General features: G+C 35.3%; 1 protein-coding gene across 1 annotated transcript in view; it reads right to left on the reverse strand.

The window, feature by feature from the left end:
- The window catches only part of SOX6 (SRY (sex determining region Y)-box 6), a 239,801-nt gene that overhangs the window by 161,559 nt on the left and 54,109 nt on the right, over positions 1-24,133 (reverse strand). Inside the window, exon 4 of the mRNA XM_010150535.1 lies at positions 7,966-8,055. Coding sequence (XP_010148837.1) covers positions 7,966-8,055 — 90 coding nt within the window. The remainder of the gene's footprint in view (positions 1-7,965; positions 8,056-24,133) is intronic.

Here is a 24,133-nt window from a genome sequence, read left to right on the forward strand (position 1 = left end):
GTGCTATGTCCCTTTACTTTCACAGATGACATTTCTGAGTCACCTCTGGGTCCACAATTTTTAAAATTTCCAGTAAGGCATTTTTACATTTCTCTTAAGAAAAAAAAAAAAAAAATCTGATATATTTGATATCATCAGGATGCTCCAATCATTACACAACATGTACATATCAAGACCCCACAGGCTCCCTATTCAGAAAGAGAGTTTAAAACCAACTGAGTCAAAAAGGATGGTCACACAGGTTCCCATTAATCAGTGTCAAAGTTTGAAGTTGCTCAGAATAGGCATATTTTGTGCAAAAGATTTCCTTCCAAATTAACTACAGAGAAGGGTGATGAGAGTGACCAAAGTGCAGAACAGCTTTCATATAAATAATAAATAAATATATTTTTACTTTTCAACCTAGAGAAGAGACAACTGAATGTAGCGTAGCAGAGAAGATGAACAGGGAACAACCATTCCCTGTCTGTTATAACACAAGATGAACAGGGACACCTACAAAGCATTGGGTTCAAATATACAGCATATTGTTAACTGCTGAACTTATCCCCAAAGACCTTCCAGCTGTTTTATTAAAGGGTGCAAAAGCGATTGGACATGTTCATAGATGATAATTCTAGCAAGGGCCATTAAACCTGAATGTACCACCTCTGAATCAGGAAGCCCACTAATCATATATTGTGGGAAATTGGAAGAGTATGTCAAGGAAATATTATTGTATGTTTGCCCTTTCCTTACACCCTCCCCCTGGTTGCCCAGTATCTGTAGAGACAGGACACTACAGGATAGTATGTTCTTTATATCTGACACTTAAATCAAAAATTTCCTTATTTTGAAATTTTTGTAACAAAAGACTGATCAAGTACATCTATAAGCTTCCACAGAATCCAAATCAATCAGAAAATTTCAGTCTTTTCTGTACTGTGCCTGTACAAATCTTTCTATATAAATGTTTGCATTAACAAATTAATTTGACTTTATATGTCTACATCAACAAAACCCAAAAGCACTTAAACACAGTTAAACAAAAGAAATGGAGCTTCCACTCTTGTTTCAGCAGTGCAAACTCCTACATATGCACTTGCTTTTTCATATGAATTCGTATATTTGTCTTCAGTAGGAGTTTTATTTTGCTAAGGGTAAATAAAATCACTGGTGACTAAACTGAGATTTAAGTGAAAAGGAAATTTGTCACTGACATCCTATGTCAGAAGGCGGCCTTAAATTCCAAGTGGTGGTAGTCTTCTTCAACATAGAAGCCTTTTCACTACACTTAAAGACTCTGTATTTATTAAATTATTACTGCTATAAAGAAAATATATATACAAACGGTAGAAAATGGCAAATTTGTGAAGAAAACCTACGTGTAATCTTTAGCTTATATTAAACCTTTTTCTGCTAAAAAAATGGCATTTGAATATAAATACATTTAAATGCTATACATTTTCTTGTCACTATTTGTACAAATGAAGTATGGATCAAATTTTAAAAGGCAGTCTTTTCTGATGTGCCCAATAAATGTACTGCTGTTTCAAGTTATATTATTAGTATCATTATGCTTCTTATTCTTTTTCTCATGAACAGTTGACACTACTTCTTAGTACATTATTTGGGACAGAGTTCCACAGAACACAGCATATAAATGAGCTGTCCCATTGATTTCAGTGTAGTACAGAGTTCATATATTTAGCCCTGAATTGTTAACCATAGAAACATAACCTGCTAAGGTAAAAATATATATAGATATATGGGATTGCAATAAGTAACAAATTCACTGTGTGCCTGGAAATGCATGCATCCTGGTTGATATTATTTAAATAATGTATTCAACAATATGGAGAACTTGATTTATGTGAAAGGTTGATTACAATGTAATTTATAGTTGTGGAGTTTTAAGAACTAGAAACAGTAATAGCCATTAACTTTTAGCATTAGTAGCAGGCATGATTGTGATAGGTGACACTGAAATAAGACCCTCTGACCAAAAGACCAGAGCAACAAAAATATTTCTTTTTTTTTTCCACTAAGTACAGCTTCAATCATGCCAAGACTTACATGTACATAATTTCAGTAATAGCACTATGTACAGTGAGCAGTCCCATTCATTTCCACAGAACTACCCTCTGTCTGTACAGATCAAGGCATGACTATTTAAGCGCAGAATCGAGAGAAAAGTATTTCATATAGAAAAAAAAAGTCAAGGTGACATAAGATCATATAAATTAATCAAGTTCACACTAGTGATTAGTCTAACTAATTATATCAGTACCTTAGTCATAACAGATACAATGGGGCATGGTAAGTTTAACCCAAATATTTTAATTTTGGAATCCATTACCTTCTTCAAGCAAATCAGACTAGAGAGTATGCAAACATTATCTGCTGAAAGTGCTTATGAAATTCTCAGTCATTCAAATACCAAGGTACCACTTAATTTAGAAGGTCAGGTTAAACCTGGAAATGGAGCTTTTGTAACACATTACACAAAATGCCAATGACTTGAGAAATGGCAAACCCAAAAGTATCTCTCTGATTTCGAGAGCTACAACATAAATCTAAATATATCACTTTATTGGATCATGGTAATAAATACATTATGAGAAACCCTTATAGCGTGTGGTATATTTCTAATCAGGGCCAATTTCTTAAGGATTTGGGTGTAGGGGTTCTGGGTGGCGTTGTTTTGTTGTGTTTTGTTGGACGCTTTCATTGGTTTCACTAATTGGAACCAGTTGATCCTTTTTCCTGTGTATTGATTTTTTAAATCCTAGCAGTTAACAATGATTCTAATGTATCATAACACTTTAGACCTTAATCATATAGTAAGACTTTTGCTTGTAGCTTTTGTTTGAGTTTTAATTAAGAAGACCTTCTGTCTCAAAGACTGAGCTGGGTTTTTAATTGCTAGTATGTATATCACACAGACTTCAAAAGAAATAAAATATGTTTATAACAGAGAGCACAAAGGAGAGCTTTGAAATGTCTATAGCCATACAAAGTGACATAATTAAAAACCTCTGAGTGCCTCTGTGATATGACTTATATATATTTATTTATACATATATTTATACATATTTATAAGCCAGACTTTTATATACCCTTAGAATTCATGAGAAAGAAATTCTCAGCAATTATACTGAGAAATAATTACTGCAAATCTAGAGTATAGTGTTGGTCAGGGCTACAGGAAAACAGATTTATTTTCCTCCAAACGGTCTTCACATTTGATATTGCACACCAAGATACACCCGAAAGCTTATCTGTGAAGACAAATTTTATAAAATGGAAGCAAAAATAGCATTTTAAAATGTTTTGTAAATCGTGCATATTTTAAGAAAAAATTTAATTCACTGTAAAAACACAGAAACCATAACTTTCTCAAGAATTCATTCATGCAGAACTCTCTCCAAGATTGTTCCAGAAATGGGTAGTGTTAAATTACTAGATTCAAACAGTTGTGCCTCACTATTATTCCAGTCATTAATGCACACACAAAAAAGTGCTCCTAGAAAACACTTCTTTCCATCTCTCCTGTGTTCTAACACCAGGGACAAATATAGTTTTCAATATTGTTTCTAATCTTACAAGGAGGCGATCAAGTGGGCGAAGTTACTTTGTTTTACTAAATTCAGTATTTCTTAGGAAACAGGAATGCTGCCTCCCACATATCCAAATATTCTGAGGCCATTAAATGTGTACATGTCGCATGAAATTGGAATTTTAGGCTCTTTTCATAAAGTAACAAATATAAAAGGGAAGGAGTAAGCATGGGAAACATATTGCATACAGCCTTCTGTACTGGATAAAGATACGGACATCAATCACTCTCCTTCCCAAAATAGAGTATACTGTACAAAGACAGCATGTGACATTCAAGTCACAATGCCTATAAATATAGCTAGTTCCAGTTGTAAACACCACCGATGGAAGCCAGAGAACTAACCTGCAACACAGTAGCCGGTGACCCAGAAGTCACTCTTCTGTAAGACTGCTAGACCAATTCTGACCCTTTCACGATAACATCATTGCTTAAGTTACTTAAAGACTGACCTTTCTTATTTGATCTTCAAAGACCCTGCATGCTGAGGAAGACCACTGCGGGCTATTTCAGTGGGACAACTGCCTGATGCATGCAAGACTATGCTATTCCAGAGATTTATATTTGGAACAGAAACAGAAAACTTAAAACAGACTCTGTATAGTGATAAATGATGCTACTCTGCCTAGCTGTGTCTGCTGATGAAAATCTAGATAACTAAGCAACAGAAATGCATGCAACGAAGAAGGGTGAGGACAGAACTCTGTGCACCCAAATATCTGGAAATTTACAAGAGTCCTGCACCGCTTTGTTTATTCAAATATATGATAACAAAAAATAGAATGAAAAGTATTTCCTGATCCTGACTTCTATGCAACAAAAAAAAACCCCAAAAAACCCCCAAAAAACCCAACACTGAAAAAGCCAGACATAACCCTATCAAATTGCTTGTGTACCTTACATAAATGTATTTGCATGCACACACTGGCAACAAACATACAATCAGATGATTTGCATGGGCAGCTGTGGGTTTTTTCCCAGGTGAGCAGGTCATTTAACTCAGCTCAACTGCCTCCCAGACCTTTGAAAATTTGACCTATGTGTTTCACTTATAAACATATCAAATGAACAAGCAGACATTTAACCACTGGAATTTGGCTACAAAGCATTCTGCCAAATGCTCCTCCGAGTTTCATGCAACCTCCCTGAAGTCAATGGCTTGTTTGGCTTGAAATCAAGGAAGAATCTGGACCATTATCAATAACTGAAATCCTAATAAAGAAACTCAGAAAAAGCAGTTTTACAAATGAAGCACAGTATGCACGAGTAATTGTGAACAGGAACAATCTCAGTTAGAGATAAATAAATGCTTCACTGTTTGTTACTTCTGTATTGGCTTCTATTGTTTGAATTAATAGATATAGTTTATAATTATATCTTGATTAACACTATTGTGTTCTAAATATAGAAAGTATAGCAAGAAAATACCATTTTTATTTGTTTCTCTCAGCCAATTATCTTTTCTTCTCATCTATGTGCTTCCCAAACATGAATAGAAACAGTTTGTGTCAGTGGTATATTTTTTCTGCTTTCATCCTTTTTTTCTGGCACTGATTCTTAGTGAACTGCCTTCCCACAACGAAGACGCTAGTCTTTCACTGAAGGGGGGAGTGCTGCAGTTGTGCAGACACAGAGGAAGAGTATGTGCTCAGGTTATCCTTAACAAGAACGCCTTCTCTCTAAAATAAACAACTCCCAGTAACAGTCAGTGCAAAGAGCAGTTCCTCACAGGACCACACCTCACTTTCTTATAATCAAGATTTTATTTCCCCTGATGACCTCATTTATTTATTCTTACTGCATCATTTCACGTCTTTGAGTTAGGTTCTCAATAATATGAGCAGAAAGTCTACAAAAAAGCCAAAAATATCAGCCAGTCAAATAAAGTGATTTAGAATCTAATGGAATTAAGGAAGATGTTTGACCTCTCAAAGACAACCCATTTTTGAAAGTAGTTTTTTCAGACCTTACCATGCCCTGCCAGTTACCTAACTGAAAATTCATTCAGCACTATGTAAATGAACTTCATGATTTGGAAATCCACCACATTGAACATTGAAAAGTTTTTGATTTCTTGGTCTTTTTTTTAAAATTATGCTTCTTTGGCAGCTTAAAAATTCTCTCTGGTTCCCTTAATTTGTTTTATTTCCTTCTTGTAATCTGGTTTTCATGCTGGGCTAGATTGTTGTTGGGGTTTTTGTTGCTGGGTTTTGGTGGGTTTTTTTTTACTTTCTGAGATGATTTAAAACACACAAATGATAATATGAGTTGTCACTAGTTTATTAGCTTGGTCACAATTTTATCAGGTAGGAGCTAGCGAGCCTGGAGACAGTGGCGAGGCCACTGGCTTGGGATTCCAAAGGCAAGGAGTCCTACTTCAGACCTGCCACTACTCCTGCTATGTAACTACACACGTTTTCTACTTCTATAAAATGAGACTGATAACAGGATTTTTGAATACAGTAAGCGTAAAGCACGACATAACAGCAACCACCATTTATTTTCCATGTTTATGTACCCTTTTTGTATATTTGCCTGTTCATGAAAAATGATAAATGCAGTTGCAGTGATTGAGTATTGTGTTTTTCTGGAAGTCAGCTAGTTGTGGAGGGGAATTCTGCAGACATTAAGACCACTTAAGGATAGGTTTCTAGGGATGAGACACAGGAAGTGAGTTGGAAACTTACTGAATGACGGCCACACATAAATCTGGTGAGCCTAATTAGGTGATCCTTTTTATACAGTTAATAATACCAGAAAAGGTATTTGAATGAGTTGAAAATTTTTCCAAATCTGAGTGAGACTGATTTCATGAGAAAAGCGTAAGGAGCCAGAACTCTACCCGCTCATGCTGCAGTGAATATATATATATAATGAAAATGGAAGAAAAAAACATAAATCTAGAAAAGCAATTTTTTTAAAATAAATGAAAGCTCATGAAAAAGCTTTTTGTGCCATATAAAAGAATAAAGAACATTATTCTGCATTGTTAGAGATCCCACCTCTTTTAATCTTGATTCACTAATAGCATTCAAGTAGTTTCTATTTAAAGACTAAGTAGCTATATTTTGCAATTAATGGACAAACTAGCACTCAATGTTTGCCATGCTACTAAGAGACAATAGGGCTTTAAATAGAATGTGATTTCAAGACATAATTTTGTAGGATTTTATTATAGTCAATTTTAACGTGTCCCTGTAGAACTGCATACTATATTTCTGCCACTGACATTACCATAGGATTTCTTACCTGTCTACTCTACACACATTGTCATAATTATACCAAAAAAATCCAAGAGGAAACTCCAATAAATTTTGGTCCTGAATCAGCTGAAGGAAACAACTATAAATTACTTATTAAAAAGGGCCAATCTTTCATCTGTTTGTGTAAAAAAAAATTGAACTATCTCAAGTTTACCTGGTGGAAATGTAAAACCATGAGCATCAATTTTCATCAAATAGTTTTGGGTTTTCCTGTTTTTTACAAGTAAAAATTTATTAATATGATGAACATGATTCTTTGTTTCCACATATTTGTAGTTCCTATTTAATAGAAATATACCAGTGAAGATAAACAAATGTCAAGTACCTTGTGCACTCCTCAAACTTGCCTTACAACCCCTTCTCAAAGCACAGAAAAATACCTTTGTAATTCATTGCTTAATCAATAACACTGAATTTCTTCTCACTAAGAAAATCCATGGAAGAATTGACGGGCAGGGAAAAACACTTCAAGTTTTCTACATAGTACTTAACCGTCAAGAGAATTCCACTTTTACTAGCATGCTGGTTCATCAGATCTTGGAAATCCTGGCAAGTACTGTTTATATATGCAATAAAACTTGCACTTATTTCAGTAGGTCTTGTATTTCATCCAGAGCTGGTCTTTCTCCACAGGAATAACATGAATATAAACAAATATCTTTTTTTTTTCCTATTTTTGAATCAAAGATTTAGAATACTAATAGCACAATTACCCCCTTTTATAAGCTGAAAGCATTTTCTACATATAGTTTATGCAACTAGGAAGAAACAGTACCAAGTACTAGTAATTACATGTTTTCAAGATGTTAATTCTCCTTCCTTTGGTCACAGACATATATAGGTATGTCAGTGAACTAACGTAACTAACCTGGTGTTTGTGATAACATCCTTGATACTGATTGTGACATACTCTAATCTATTTATTTGCAGACGCATCCATCACCTCATAATAAACATTTAAAAAAACATGGTGAGTTGAATGAAAAGTGGAAAACACCCTCTAGTAATGATTGTTACTTCTATTGTTTGTTCTGAACTTCAAAAAATCTTCAATCCTCTTTTAAAAATATATGCAAACATTTAATATTTGAACTATTGAGATACCTTTAATTTCTCCAAGGAGATCACTTGTGTTTAGTTTTTCCATCTTCTCCTTCCAGTCTTTAGAAAGTAGCTTTTCCATGCAGGATGAATCTATTAAAAACAAAAAGAAGCAGCATTATCATATATATTCCCGCAAATCACTTAAACAGGTGCCACCTTCATTTTAAAACTGTTCTAGTTGGACCATTGTTTCAAAGGGAAACGAACTTGTAGCCAAACAGAATTCTCATTTAAGCGCATTTTAAATCCAAAGTAATTCCACAGAGGTTAATGGAGTTACTATGGATTTAACAAGGGTCTAATTGAAAGAAAAACTTTGTTCAGTATTTATGCATGCTAACTGCCAATTTACATGCATAGATTGCCAATGTATATACAAATTCGGCCTTTTTCATTTGAGAATGATTGTACACTCGAAATTATACATGATGTTTTAGAAGCTTTTTCTTTTTTTGAAATTTGGCATACGGTGACATCTGAAACCCATTTTTATACTCATGTCAATGCAAAAGATATTCATATAATGTCTCCATGGAATTCATAAAAGCACTCTGCATATTGGATGTTCACAGTATCAGAAATTTTCCCAGTACACTATAAACAACATGCAATGATTAGAAGATATGCTTTCATAATTTGAAGTTCAGAATACATTTCAAATCTTTCCCCTGGTCTGGGAGGCCTTCTGTAGGCAAAACTGTCACTGAAGTCATTACACTTAGGAGAAAGTAGAAGATAGGCCTCAGTAAATTTCATAATATCAGTCCTCAATTGCACTAGACAAATTGATATTGAGTATAACAGGTTTCAATAAAACCTAAAGGTGTTTTCAGTTCTGAAACTAAATAATTGTTTCCAAATTCTAAATTATATGTGGCCTTCCACATAACTCAAAAAAGGTGGGTTTTAAGATGGGAAGTCATTTGTTTGTTGTTGTGATCCAGAGCTTTATGATGCTAAGAATCACAATTCAGATTCATAAATAATCAGCAAAAAAACTTTACATGCACTTATTTTCCCTTCCCAGTCAGTAACAGCAGACTCTCCATTACACATTGTGCATTTATTTCATCGGTAGACAGACTCATCAACAACGTCTATACTAAACCTCCTGGAACCCCTCAGGCCCAGTTTAGCAAGGTAACAAAAACATTATTTACATGCAATTCTACTTCTAAAACAAATCTTTTCAAAGAGCCTTCATTATAAGTGCACCTATCACTCTGGGTGGTGCTAAGCGTGTCACTCCTTAGTGCATGCGCTGGCAGTAGACACACGCCTTAGCTTCTGAGAAACTCTCCGAGCAAGCTGCTGTTTGTCTTCGGAGCAGATCCATTTACACAATGCTTTCTAAATAGCTCATAATGTTCCCAATTTTGACAACATTTGCGCTGATCCCACTTCAGTCACTTAAGAATTAACACTGGGGTGTACAAGAAGGCAGAATTCACCTTAACATATCTTCTGCTAAATTACTGGCAGATTGAGGCCAAACCGTGGCTCAAATTCTCATGTCAGCTGTCCCAGCGTGAGAAGCACTCGCACAATTGAAAACAAAAGCAAAAAGCCCAGATTAAGAATGGCAACCGATCACATCATTGCAACGGGTAACTGTTCCCCCTCAAAGGATTCTAAAAATACTCAGAGGGAGGAGAAGCATTCAAAGAGGTCACAAATGGAGGAGTTAAAGGTTTAGGGAGAAGTTTAAGGAAGAAAAGGTCATGAGGCCAATCACATTTTGGGGTGCAAGTAGTTTCAGCCTAAAAATTCACATTAGCATCACTCATGTGAAACAAACAAACAAAACAAATGAAAACAAAACGCACCAAAAAAAAAAAACACCCAACACCAAACAAAAACAACAAACAAAAGCAGTTGAAAGCAAACCAAACTGCAACTACCAAAAGATCAAAGATCAGGTTTTAATTGCGACATATTTTCACCGTGCAAGCCTCCGTGGAAAGACAACGCAGCTCATAAATGTTTTTGAAGTAATATTTCAGTAGAAAAGCTAATTTATTTACTAATTATATCTTTCTATGAAAGAGATAAAATTAAGGAGCTGTAAGTTGCAATAGGCAGTGTTAAAATACTTGTTATATAATAACAATTTACTTTTAACAATAACAGGCACTTATTACTTTTATGAGTTCTGGCCTGATAATAGAAGAATCAAGAAATAACCATCAATTATCGATAGAACAGTATAATTTGTCCTTTTTTGTGATATCATCATTAGTTTAAAAAAAATAAAAATGTTTCTGTCTTTCTCCCCTGCCAAAATCCCAGACACCTCATCCCTGAAAAAAACCCAGAGCTTTAGAGTTTTATTTTTATATTTGCTATAGATTATGTATTCAACTGTTTTTTCACTAAAATATATTCCTCAATTCATACAAAGAAGGAAAAACATTTAAATTTAAAAACCAGAAACAATTAGAATATCAGAGGATTTAATAAAATGCTTTCCTCAAAAGTACTTGCTTTATTTCTTCTAAGAACACCCATGTTTATCTGAAGTGTTCCTATATTGCATAAGGGAAAAGAAAAACATTTCTAAAGACAGACTGAGAAAGAACTGAAATGGAAAAGAGGTCTGTCTGTGTGCCTTCTTTTTGCTATAATCACATTGCTAGTTACAAATTTTATCTCTATAAATGACAGAAAAATTCTTTAAGAAACATTTCTTGAAACGGCTTTATCTCATTTAAACTCTATATTATAGATCTGACCACATAATTTATAGCTAGTCTACTTTGTCACTGGGAAGATTACAAAAACAAAAGTGAACCTTGTAATAAACTTCTTTTATAGCATTGTAGAAATAGCTCTTTTGAAATGCCTGCAAATCTTCAGGTTTAACCTGTGTAATTTTTAGAATTTCCAATAATATGTGTTAAGGATCTCTGGAGGTCCTCCATATTAGACACAAAACTAAATATAAATGCTTACACTTGAGATATATGTTTCCCTTCAAGTTCTGTATTCTGCATTCACAGGAACACATTTTGAAAATGTTTGTGAATCGGAAAGGGATTTTTTTCTTCTTTCTGTACCGAAAATTAATTTTACATAAATATAAAATCTACAAAGATATCTTCTGACATCAGTATAATGTCTTCATCCATATTGATTCATTTTCTGATTTGATTCATTATAGAAACAAGACATCAACTCAGAATCCAGCACTGAACACTGAAGGAGCTTGAATGCACATCTGCACTGCATCACTGTCCTTGCACTGGGGCTCTGCTTCAGCACCATTCCAACACCGTGTGGAACCCAGTATTTTCAAAATTCAAGGGTATTCTTGTCAAAGACAATCATAAAAGAAGCAAAGGAAAAAAATTAGCATTTATACATTTTTAGCTCTTCTCACTGACTTTATAAACCACAGTTGGGCTTATGCCACAAAGTAGCATATTTTGTGCTGCGACATGTAATAGCAAACTCGTGAAGTTGCACTAGAGCAATTTATTATATTAACAACAGACAGCTTTTCATCTTTTATTTTCTTCTCTTTTGAACTAGGAAAAAATCTATTTCAAGGACAGCAAACAGGTTAAGTATAATTAGACCGGGATGACTAGATGAAATCATTGAATATTATTTAATATCATGGTTTATTACATACTTTGTTAGCAATTTTAATTGTAGACTAAAGGAGTTTAAGGTACAGCGAGAATCTTGTTAGACTTGACAGTTTTGCAAAGGTGAATGAGAAGAGGATATTAAAAGATAAATAAGGAGAAAAAAGAAAAGAGCCAAGAAAAAAAAAAAAAAGCCTAGGTGTTAGATGAAAAGGATCTTTCCACAATGACAAAGCATCGATGAAAAGAATTAACATTTGTCCACTGGGTAATCAATCAGTCATGGAGTGGATGGAATCCAGCTCTTTGTTGCACGACCTGTGATGAAGAACGAGTGTGTTAGCTATCACAGCCAAGCTCTCAGGTTCTTCCGACTGAATGAAAGTCATCTTGTTCCTATCAAGAATACCCCTTGCCTCTTTTCTTTTCCTTATTCTTCCTTTTTTTTCTTTTTTTTAAATTTCGCTTTTGCGGTCTTAAACAAGTTACCAACCCCAGCTATACCTTACATGGATACTGTATGACCTTACAGTGGTCTGTACCTATCGTCATCGATTCTGGGGGTTGTTCGGGTTTTTTTTCCTTTTAATTCACTGAAGTAGCCTCCTATTACTTTCTTTGAAATACAGATATGAAAAAAAAAAGCATTCATTCTGTGTGTGTGTGTTTTTGTTTTTTATGGTAAAGTCATACATAAAAGAAAGCCTAAATGTGAGAGTGCAGCAGCAAAACTTCAAAGCACTGGCTGTCAGACATTATTATTTCAAATCAGCTTTGACTTCTTGAGACTTAATAAAACACTATAGTACAGACTGGCATATTTATAACACCTATACCAGTGATCAACCGAACTGTCTTATTCTTGCTACTGTTCAGCGCCTTGTTATTTCCTTTATAATAAGCTTCCCTCAAAACATGTTGTAACAATACTGCAAACAGATAATTATTAATGATATGAGTTCTAAAACATGACTTGTTTTGCATACAATTCTTTTTGAATACATACAGTACTTTGTGACAGAAGACAAAAGCACATTGATTTATTAATAATGATTGCAAATGCATAGCAAGTTCATAAACAATACAGAAATATAATTCAATCAAAGGTATAGGTGACATATTCCTATATGTATCTGAACTGTTACAACTCAAGGAAAGAGGCACTGGGAAAGACAAGGTAGAGGAATTAGAGTAGAAAGCAGGCATACTACAAGAGAAAGTGTTCTAAAACATGATCAGATCCGCAGTAGAAGAAGTCTAAACCTCTTTTAGAAGAACAGTACTACCGGACTTGTGGTATCTTTGTCCCTGTTTCTGTACTAGTCTACAGTTATACCCCGCTGCAATTTAGTAGATATTGTTTAACATAAAAAGATTGTATTTTTGTAAGCTTGGGACAACATAACAATATGCACATTCCTCCATCTCTCATGTTCTATATTCTCTAAGATCCTCTCATTACAAGTATTTGTCTTCAGCTCCACAGGAGAGGAGGTGTCCAAAGATCAGCCCTTTTCAAATGTGTTCTAATGCCTCATTCAAGTCTCTATCATGAGAAAAACAGCACAAGAGCAATTACCCTGTCAGCATCTATGAGAGATTTGTTAGAGAAAAAGTGGTGTGTAGGGTGGGTTTCTTCTCTGAAGGAATGTTAAACGACATTATGAAATCCTTGTGACAGACATTTGTGTGCTTATGAGGCCTACCACTCTGGATTCCTATGACAGTAGAAGAGCTGCTTTTTTCCCCCAAACCCAAATAGCTGTAAATAAACATTACAGTGGCTACCATTTGGTTGCCCTGCTCCCTGTTGTACCTTCGCACATCTCACCACATGCCTCAAGTGCAAATGTGCTTTTTTGAAGTGGGTGAAGCTAAGGACCTGACATCTAAAATAACAACAACACAACCCATCGTGACTCCGAAAGGGGAAGGTTTGTGTCAGTATTCTTCATAGAATACTAAATCCTGTTCAGAGTAGAAAAATCTAAAGTCTGTACACTACAAATATTCCTGAATAAACTCAAGCATAACTTCGATTTACCCTAGTCAGTGTTTGTTACTTACAACTGAATTAAAACATCAGGTCCATTGGTGCTCTTTATTAGAGTCACACATAAAAAATTAAATTAATCAGAAAATTAAGTATATTTTATTTAATCCGATTACAATTTTTAATATACTTGTCTTGGGACCTTTGATTTACTGATCCATCTCCGAGTGCATGACAACAAACAGCTTGACTACATGCCTTTCATGAGTTCACTGCCCACCAGATTTCCTTGAGGTAAAGAACCACCTAGCACAGATCTATATCATAAAAAATTTTCCCAATTTTCAGGCTTCGTATTATCTATTTTTAAATTATATGCAAACTAACATTTCAGTATGAACAGGAAAGGACACAAGGTTAATTTAATTCACTTTGAAATAACACGATTTTATAATCTTCTAACAATTCAAAATTGAATTAAGAACTTTACATTTATATTCATGATTTGTGAAATAAAAATATAATTTAACCATGACTATCAGAAACTTAATTGCTGGATGGTACTATCTACTTGGTTTTAATCCAAGGATGTAAAGTTTGTGTAATGTTACTAAAATAGATTCTTTGTTGCCATAGTTACTTTTTTTCTTCTTTCAAACACAAATTATCCTTTTCTGTCTCAATAAATTTTAAATAAAAGTAAAGGAGACAGCAACAATACAAACTAATCAAAAATCAGCCTGAAGGCTTAACATCCATAGTTGCAATGTGCTGCCACTGTCTCTTGAAGCAGCTTGGCTTCAATCCTGCCGTCAGTGGAGAGGCAGGTCAGGGGAATCTCATCTCATCCTTCTCACTTCCCATACTGTTGTCATACAGTAATTAATTGTCGTGATCTAACAGAAAATTAAAATACGATGCATTTCAGACCTGTACTTAGCCTGTGATTTCTTTGGCCAATGTTTCAAGGTTTTCTTGATTTAACAAGCTTTTAAAAGGCAAGATATTGAAAGACAAAAATGCAATCAAAACACAGAAATGAGCAACATGACATTTAGGAAAACCTGCTATATCCCTTTTGCTACATTTACTGCAAATCAGGGATGGGAGGGAGGGAAATCAACCCTAAATTCTATATCCTGCTCCTGACATTAAGGAGCCAAGTGGTCCTGGACAGCCACCTACTCCCTTCTCACATATTGACTCGTTTCTATCCAACTCTTTGTCTGCCTTGGCTATTGAAGCTGGGTCAGAGAGTGTATCTCACAAGTGTGGCACCTAGCACATTTCTGATCATGAATTAGAACTTGGTCTGATTCGCAGTGAAACCTGTAAGCAGTCCCATAAAAAAAGGGAAAAAAGACAAAAAAAAAGGGCAAAGAAGCCTTCCTAAATATAATTATATGCAAAAGGCAGTCAGTTCACAGTAGATATTTTCTTACAAAAGCAATAATGGAAATGCAACTGGGATCTGACTACCTAGCGTTAGTTTTGTTTAGGACAGGGAACCAAGTAAATCTGCCAACTGCTGTACATTTTTTCACAGTGACAAGATTTCCACAATATGATAAAATTAGAACTCTAAGAGCTTGGAGAGCTCTCTTAACTTTTAATTAAAACTCTCCAAGCTCACTAAAAATAATTAGGCATTAAAATGTTCTGGTTTTCCTCTGAATTCATTTGCACTACTTGAATGGTCTAGATCTTGCATGAAACAACAGACATACTAAACAGAAACACTGGGATTTAACTGGGGGTGATTTCCAGACCTGCTTTCTATGATGTGGCTAGTGGGAAAAACTGTAAAGTGTGAAGCTTGTATCAATTCTGCCTAAAATGGCTTGTTTCAACAGGAATTCTCTAGTGCAAAGAGCATCTAGAATGCATTCTGCTCAGTGCAAAACTCTAGATAAAAAGGAGCATGAGTTTAATGGAAAGAATAACTCAAGATACAGTTGTGACCTTATTTTTATTTATTTATTTAAAAGCGTAACCTTTAACCTTGCAAATGTTTTTGTTCTCTTAAAATAACTCATACAATGCTATATGCCACACTATTTTTAGAAAAGCAACAAGAGAAAACATGCTTTTCCCATACAGCAGGGCACAGATATAAACATCAGCACAGATGCTCTGTGAGAGAGCTGGACTTCTCAAGCACTTGATCATTAAGGAATGCACCAACTGTTTTAGATAATCTCGTGCCAGCTCCAATTCTACTCCACACTCCCCTTTGGGAGTGGCAAATCTTGTCCTACTCCTAATTTTTCATGTTACTCACTCCTCCATTCTTTTTTTTTTTGTTGGTTTTTTTCCCAGAACAGAGGGAAAAAGGCATTGTGTGCCAAGCAATGTAAGACTAGAATCACTTCCCCAAACAGAGCAAAACTTTCAGACAATTAACCCTCCCCTCTTCTTTCAGATAAATTGCTAAGTATAAAATGCAATCTGTTTCCTTTGTTTACTCAATATGAACAATTTGTAAATGACTCAAGGATAAAATTCAGAAAATGTTGTGCTAAATTAGAACCATTATAAACATGCTAATGACTGCTCAACTAAAACATGCAGGATCAGTGTGAAGAAATATATTTAGTTCCTGTGAAATACAGTTGTATTGCCTCAGAACTACTTGGTCACTTAATTGTATATGATTACTTCAGAAAAATGTTAATTTCATGAACACTGCACTAGACGATACACTATGTGTGTCAAAAGGAGCTTTCTCAAATGTCAGTGTAATCGCTTGGAAGCAATGTTTTGGCATATTAGTTGAAGAGAAATATCTTTTAAGTCTGTCAAAATTACACATACATTTCATTCCTCCACTTTACGTGTCCCTTCCATTATAAGCTATATTTTACTGTTAGATTGGCTATACTCATTGAAGTGCACAACATTGTCTTATTTGCATTACAATGATAGTATACTCTGTATTACATGTAATCACCTATTCCCTAAGTATGTGCACCTCTATTTACTTCCCAAGTGAACATATAACACAGGCAAGAGAGAGTCTTGGGCTTTAGACAGCTGCAATCAAGGACAGTCAGGAAAAGGGGAGCACAATTTGCTTGCAATACCTGGTCAAAAGATTACATAAACTGATATAATACAGGAGAATTATATACATATTTTTCTGTCTCTCACTATGTATCACCAAAGTAACAAAATCAATAGGATTTTCAATAATTGTTATTTTGCAAAGGAAGAAAGTTGTGTTAATGGAAACAAATTTCAAAATCCAGCTCTATAAGATCAATTTTTTTTCCTCATAGTGGAAACGACGAACAGACTGAACCAATATCTTAGCTAGAACTCATCAGCAGAGCTCCATCAAAGCCTACTTAGTCTTAAATAGATTTGAAATTTTTCCCAATATTTGGCCTGATTATTCTTTCTCTTAATGTCATACCTCCATTCCTTGCTTTAGTGATTTTATAATCCTAAACATTTCACTAACATCTTTGGTATCCAACACTTTTGAGTTGAAGCGATGTTCTCCTCATTACTACTCAAACTATTGCAAATTTAAACCTTTCTTTGTTAAACTGCTCTGGAACAATTCATGTATCATATCGTATGGCCTCGGTACATGTAGCATCTTTCTTTCACAAATGAATCGGACTGTGTTCGGCTACATACTAAACCCACTCAACAGGACTCGTCTGATTAAAGACATGGGGGCAGATTTTAATTTCTCTTAGCATTGCACAGCTCTCCCAGATTCTCATACCAAGATGAAGCAAGCAGAGGATCCCATCTCAACTCAAGAAATTCTTCGGTAGCACAATAGGCATTCATGTCATTGCATCTTCTCTTATCAAGTGCAATGCCAAATAACTGACAATATTAGTAAAAGTTCTGGGGAGTAAAAACATCTTAAACAAAAAGGAATCCAAATATACAAGTGTGTGTAACCTCCTCAACCCCAGGTTAGTTTGGGGTGGGGGAAATTGTTTGAGAGGACTGCCTGAAAAGGAAGAAAAATCAGTTTCTATTAAATGGATTAATGTTCCTCGGAAAATTTGTGACACCAGATGATTTATGAACAAAAGACAGACGATTCAAAAGACCTCTATTTTGTTCCCCCAAATCATGTTCTACTCATTACCCTAATAATGCAGTAATAAACATCTGTTTAATGATTTGAAGGCATCTTAATATTGTGTATAAAAATCTTAACTCAGCTCTTACATAAAATATTCTGAAATTAAAACAATTGTATAACAAAAAGAATTTTTCATGAGAAATCCTTAAGCGTTTTTGTATGTAAAAGTATAATACAAAGAAAGCAAAATAATGTGCTCTTGATTTAAAATTACTTCAAACAAGGATGCAAAGGAATGAAAACAATTGCTTGAATCGTCTCTATATTTACTATATCTGAAGGTCTCTGTGGCACATGATGCAGTCTTTTCCAGGACACTAAAATACACTGACAAAATCAGTTCTATAGCCTCCTTTATACTAATAAAACTCTGACTTAAACAAACTCTCATAGTCCATAGAAATATAAATGTAAATATAGAACAAGCCGGACTTTCCTGAGATAATTGCAGCAAACAGAGCTTTAAAAGCTTCACAAATCTCATAAGCACCAATATACTTGCAATGGATATATATTCCAGGAATAATAGCTGTTTTGTTACAAACTTGTGAAAATATTACGAAATGAATGCACTAATATCTACAGGAACAATATCTTAACATTTTCATTTCCCTATATACATAAAGCTGAAAATTAGCCATCAATTTTTCTGTAAAAGGGTGTTATAAATTTTGTCAAGTCAAGTACCAGAAAAATATGGAAAAGCTAGTTACATTTGTCCAAGAAATCCCGTGTGAATAAACATTATGATGCATTCTTTAATTTTTTTTTTTTTTTAAAAAAAAGAGGACAAAATTTTTGTACAGGATTCTTGCTACATTCAGCACGTGGGACAACCCCAGGCAAAAGCATAAACTGGAACTGCAGAGGAAATGAGGCTGTTGCACATATGATCACTGACCAAATTTCACTGCAAAAGTTCAAAGAAATTAAATGAATGAGAGGGAACTGCAAAAGGAAAAATGATGGGACACAGTTTCATTTTCTGGGAGCTCAATTTAAAAAGCTTGGGGTTGTATTTGAGGAATTGCTGAACATTCACAGCTGCAGCTGTGTCAATGTAAAGCCAATTTAAAGACTGAGGCTATAATATATATAGCTATATATAAACTGCTGCACAAAGTTAAGTCCTCTGGAAAAGAATCAGGACCTAAACACCTCAAGCTGAACAACCAATAAACTAATGATGTTTTTTACAGTCACACTCTAGACCCACACTTGTGAAGATGGTATACCGACTACCTTTTTTGCCTCTTTACAAAGACTTTGAGAATGTAATTTGTTTGCAGGACATTTACACAACATGCTGGAAAAAGTCCAGTCAGTTGGGTATTACCCACATCTCCAGAGCACAGCTTGAATAATAAGTAATTAATAGACACTAAGGCTTCAGATTGACTAGTAAGGATACAACAAGCTACTGGATAATTTCACGTTCAAAGGCAACCACCGTGTTAAAGAACGGCATGAAACAGAATTCTTTTTGAAGAAAATTTTTGTTCAGTCATCTCAGAAAATATATATTTATCTACATGGAAACAAAAATTGTTTTCATATTAAAGTGTTTCAAGTTCTGTTGGGTTACTGAAGAAAGCTTTCACCATTCTGCAAAATTAAAACAATTTTAAACTTGTGCTTATATACAGCTCAGACTTTTATGAAAATTCGATTTAGTTGCCAGATCTGGAAACAACGGCGATTTGAAGGGTACTGATCACGTTGAATTAAGGACAGGGTGAACAGGAAATGGACTTTGGTTTCTCCACACTGGACTTCACCAATTAAAAGCCCTAAAGATAATACAAGAGCGCATGTTGCACCCTGTCCTCATGCAGCAAAACAGACACAGCTCTCTTCTGCTCTCCTCTCAGAGTAAATATTAATTTCCCTGTTATACAGGCTGACAGACCTGTACAGGTTCCCCTGTCTGCTTACAGCAAGTGATGTCACAGTGTGATTGACCCATTAACTCATGTTACATTAATGTGTTTCTCAGCAGAAAATAATTTTTGCTCCCAAGGTTGATCTATAAGTTCACCACCATATACATCTTCCCAAAATATGTAGCATAATAGTACAATAAATTTCAGAAAATGGGGGCCATCTGAGAGTAAATTTAATAATACTTGGGAAGCGCTCATCCCAAAATTTGCTAACCCAAAGAGGTAAATACATATTCAGGACAATCAAATCTTCATAGGTACAGAAAAAGGGAAATCACAGTATATTCATGTTACTTTCTCTGAGTTATTCTTTATTTCCTATTTTGCTAATAAAAGTCCTTTCTTTTCCAGAATCCTCCTCACTACAAGCAAGAAACAGGCAATGGAGTTCTAGAGAATTATGCCACAACCTTCATTAAAAGTTATATTGCAAGTAACAAAGATCATTTAGACGATTTCTGTCTTAAACAGTGTCTTCTTGCTTCTGTTGATTTAATCCAAACTCTGTAGTTATAACAAACTTTTAGCAGCACAACTCCCCAGAAAATTTAAGCATGCATGAACTTCTACACAGCTTCTTTGAAAATGTAGATTAATACTGGTTTATGACATTACCTTTACACAAATCCAAAGGAATCTAACGAAGAGTTGTTTAGAAGGATTTTTCTCATATTTAGGGCCAATAGAAAATCTGTTATCAGAGCAACCCCTACACAAAAGATTGCTCAATTATAAGTTCTGATTTATTATCTTAGAAGTACCCATTCCAGAGAACAGGACAGGTAAGAAATATCTTCGTTCGAATGTTTCACATAGTATATTGGAAAAGTATGATATTGCCTTATGCACTTAAATATAACACCAAATTCAGTGCATGAGTAACAAGTGAAGATTTTATTCCTATTGATTCAATAGATCACAGTCTAATGCACTTTGTGTGCTTGTATTCTAGCAATAAGAAAATTCACAACAGGATCCATATATTTCTTAATAGCAAGCTATAGTTCCTATCTTTTAGAGTGTCTTTCTCCACTGCATGATTTCTAAGGCTAGATCCTTTAGATATAAGGTTGTATGTAAGGACATCTTACAGAAAACATAGTGCAGCCACAATGGTTTGAACATGCAACACAAAGCCTTGTAACTACGAAGGCAAAGGCAGAATTTTGGGTTACTGCCAGATTCTCCACGTGCTCGCCATTTGATCCACCTAGTTTGTGCTTACATACATTAAAGCTGAGATTAATCTCTTACTCTTTGGTTGCGTTTTCATTGTCTTTACTCCACAAGAGAATTATGTTACCGGCGTTTTTATCTTGATGTTACCCACAAAATTCATTGTATTTAGACAACCATAGAATATTTTTTGTCAACTGACTGCTTCTCTAATCTCTGGGCTGCAAACTTCCCTAACCTCTACTCTTGCATTTGCACTCACACTATTAATATAATCATGAGCACTAGGAAGGCAGAGTCTCAAACATTGCAAGTTACATGTCTCTGGTTCCTTAAGCTTTTTTTAAACACTTATTTATGGGCAAGGTATAATTTACACCACCTTATGTATGGCTGGGCAGGTGGTACACTGTGACTGCTGCTCCTTGTATCAAATACGCTAGCATCATTGTCAGTGGTGCCCACTTTTCCCCACCAATCATATTTTCACCTGTTCTAGCTCATCATAAGATTTGACTGAGAGCTCTCTGGGAGGACCGTTCTTTGCATTTACTACTGCTGTATCTACAGCAGCTACTGTACTTCCTGACAGAGACTCCTGGAAAAAATGGTAAGGAATCATCTTAATTACTTCTGGTGAAACTCAGAGACCCTTCAGAACTTAGTGGCCGAAGCTGCATGGAATAAATTACTTTATTTTTGTTCTTTTTTCTTTTCAAAGCTATACATGTCATATAAATTATTGTCTCAACTGGAACAACTGTTAGTGCTCAGCTTAAGCCAGTGGTCAATGAACATCATACCTTTGCCTGCGCAAAGGGAGAAAAGCCGTATGCACAGGCACAGCTTTTCCCAAGGCAAAGTGGTCACTGCAGGTTCCAGAGCCGCTGGTATACTCCATGAACACTGCAGTCACATGGAATTTTTTTTAATTCTACAGTGCGATTGGTCGAGTTTCTCAGGTTCAGAAAGTTTCTGAGCCTAGACAAGTAAGAAGAATTGCAACAAGATCTTGCATTTAGGAACAACAATTCCTTTCAGTGAACTATCCCACACACAGATATTTTCAGGAAATGTCCAAAATCTTTTTAGCTGACAGGAAATAAACTATTTCTTTCTTCAGCAAAATGTAACTCCCTAATGAGCTTATTATCTTATATATTTACACAGAGGTGTAAATGTAAACTTTGATATAAAGACATCCCCCTTTTTCTGAAAACTATTATCTGGACCTACTCAGCACCTAAGACTACAAGCAATTAGTCCCAGAACATAGGCTAAATAATTGAAATCATCACAGTCCATTATTTTTTTGCAGTTATTTACAAAATAAGTCTAAAACTTGCACATTCATTTTGACTGCACTTTTTTTTTCTGTTTCCTCTTTTTGTAATAGTGAAAGAATTTCAAAAGATGGATGATGACAGAGATCCAGGCCCTCAAAAGTGGAACCTTATACTGCATTACATATCTTATCAGAGAATAAGAACAAATATTGCCAACAAATATAGAGGCAAGCCATGATCATTTTTACTGCAAAATCATGCAGGAATCACCACATTGGATCAGGGTATTTAACAATTCCTCTCTAACGATGGTAACTTTTGCAGACTCGATTAAAACTTTGAATACCATGAGCATGTTCCACCTGACTCAAGACTGCACTTTTAAACAAAAATACTTCTTTTGCTTCGAAGGAGCTTTCATCATTTATACAAGAGACAAGGACCAGCATTCCACAGAAAGGGTCAGTAGAGTTGGTCCAAACAGAAAACCCCACAAAACCAACTTGGAAACCACTGATTTTACATCCAAAAAGATATGTTATCTACATGGTCAGATATACATGTTCTTCATTTGTTCAAATCAGACACAGTTTATGGGATTTTAAACACTACTTCCACAACCCTCGCTTAGATGGCACATCCTAACCTTAAAGCCCAATTTCTTTTTTTGCAGGTATGCTGGTTTCAATTCACAGTATCACAGCTCTAACAGGCAAAGTAATCCGTAACATCTCCCCAAAATTAGACAATTCATGTCAGCTACTAGATGCAGCTCATACACTGGACAGTAAGCCAACATCAACCATATCCTGTAACAACTTGCCAGGGTCAAGGTGCCAGGTGCCCTCCTACACTCGACATTCTCTATGTCTTTTTGCTCAGAGGCTGTGACTCCAACAGTACTCTATTGTAACAATCTGGATTAAATCTAGCAAAGAAAGAGATCATTTATAAGTCATCTGTGGGTACATTCTGTCTTTGGTGCGTGGCTGAAACTCCTATTAACACTAACATGAGCTACGCAGGCCTACTGATGGGTGAATTATATCCCTGACAGAAAAGTGGTTTTTTGCTCGATGGATTCTGTTTGATGAACTTGTTGGCTACTGCACAGTCATGTGTATACATTTAAGTATTTCTCTGTGTGTATGCATTTGTATATCTCTACAAAGATGATGTCAGTTTGACTAAAAATGCAGATAAAGCATTTCTGAAGCCAAAATGGGCCAAAGCTAATTTTCCCCATATAAACTTCGGTTTGGCCCTTATTTATCAAAACCAGAAAATGTTTGACAGAAAAGGGGATCCAAATTGGTTATCCCAACAAAAAATAGAAGTTAGGGCCTTTCTTAAGACTTACTTTATAGGAACCGTATGCACAACTTTCACTTTCTAGAAAGTGGTTTTCTCTTGAACACACATCAGAACCATTCATCATCACATAATTGCAAGTTGTCAGTCAGAGCCGCACCCTTCATGCAGTGGCAGGCCGCCAGCACATCTGTCAGAAGCACTCACAAGCTTCCGTGTGTTATTGTAATCCCCTACAAAAGGAACAAGCCCATTCATCCAGTCCACATTTTCCAAATCGAATGACGACTGTAAACCCTGAGCCTGGAAAAATAATAGCACTTACCCTAAAAATGCCACACTTGTCAAGTGACCACAGGCTACATGCCAGAGAGCAAATATGAAATAATTCTAATCCCTGCCTATAACACGTAGGTTTTAGGGAACTGGGTTCTTCATGCACAAAAAGGAAAGCTGGGTTCTGTGCATACAACAAAGTGGCCTCCAATGGTGAAAGAGACTGTGGGGATAAACTGTACCTTTTCTGCAAACACCCACTTCTTGCACTCTAGACTCAATCAGGAAAAAATTCTCCTTCTTTCTTAATGTTTCTGTTAGCTTTTTTTGACTTCTGTGTCCTTTCTCCTTTAGCTAGAATCATCTCGTCTTTTTTTTTAACACATACTCTTTTCTCCTTTTCCTCCTTTCTCCTGTACATCTTGAAAGATGCATTCTGCTCAGACAGGCTCCTCAGGTACCTTCCTTGGGACCAGCTTGGA

The sequence above is a fragment of the Eurypyga helias genome, unplaced genomic scaffold, assembly GCF_000690775.1.
Source record: "Eurypyga helias isolate BGI_N326 unplaced genomic scaffold, ASM69077v1 scaffold8274, whole genome shotgun sequence".
NCBI classification, from domain to species: domain Eukaryota; kingdom Metazoa; phylum Chordata; class Aves; order Eurypygiformes; family Eurypygidae; genus Eurypyga; species Eurypyga helias.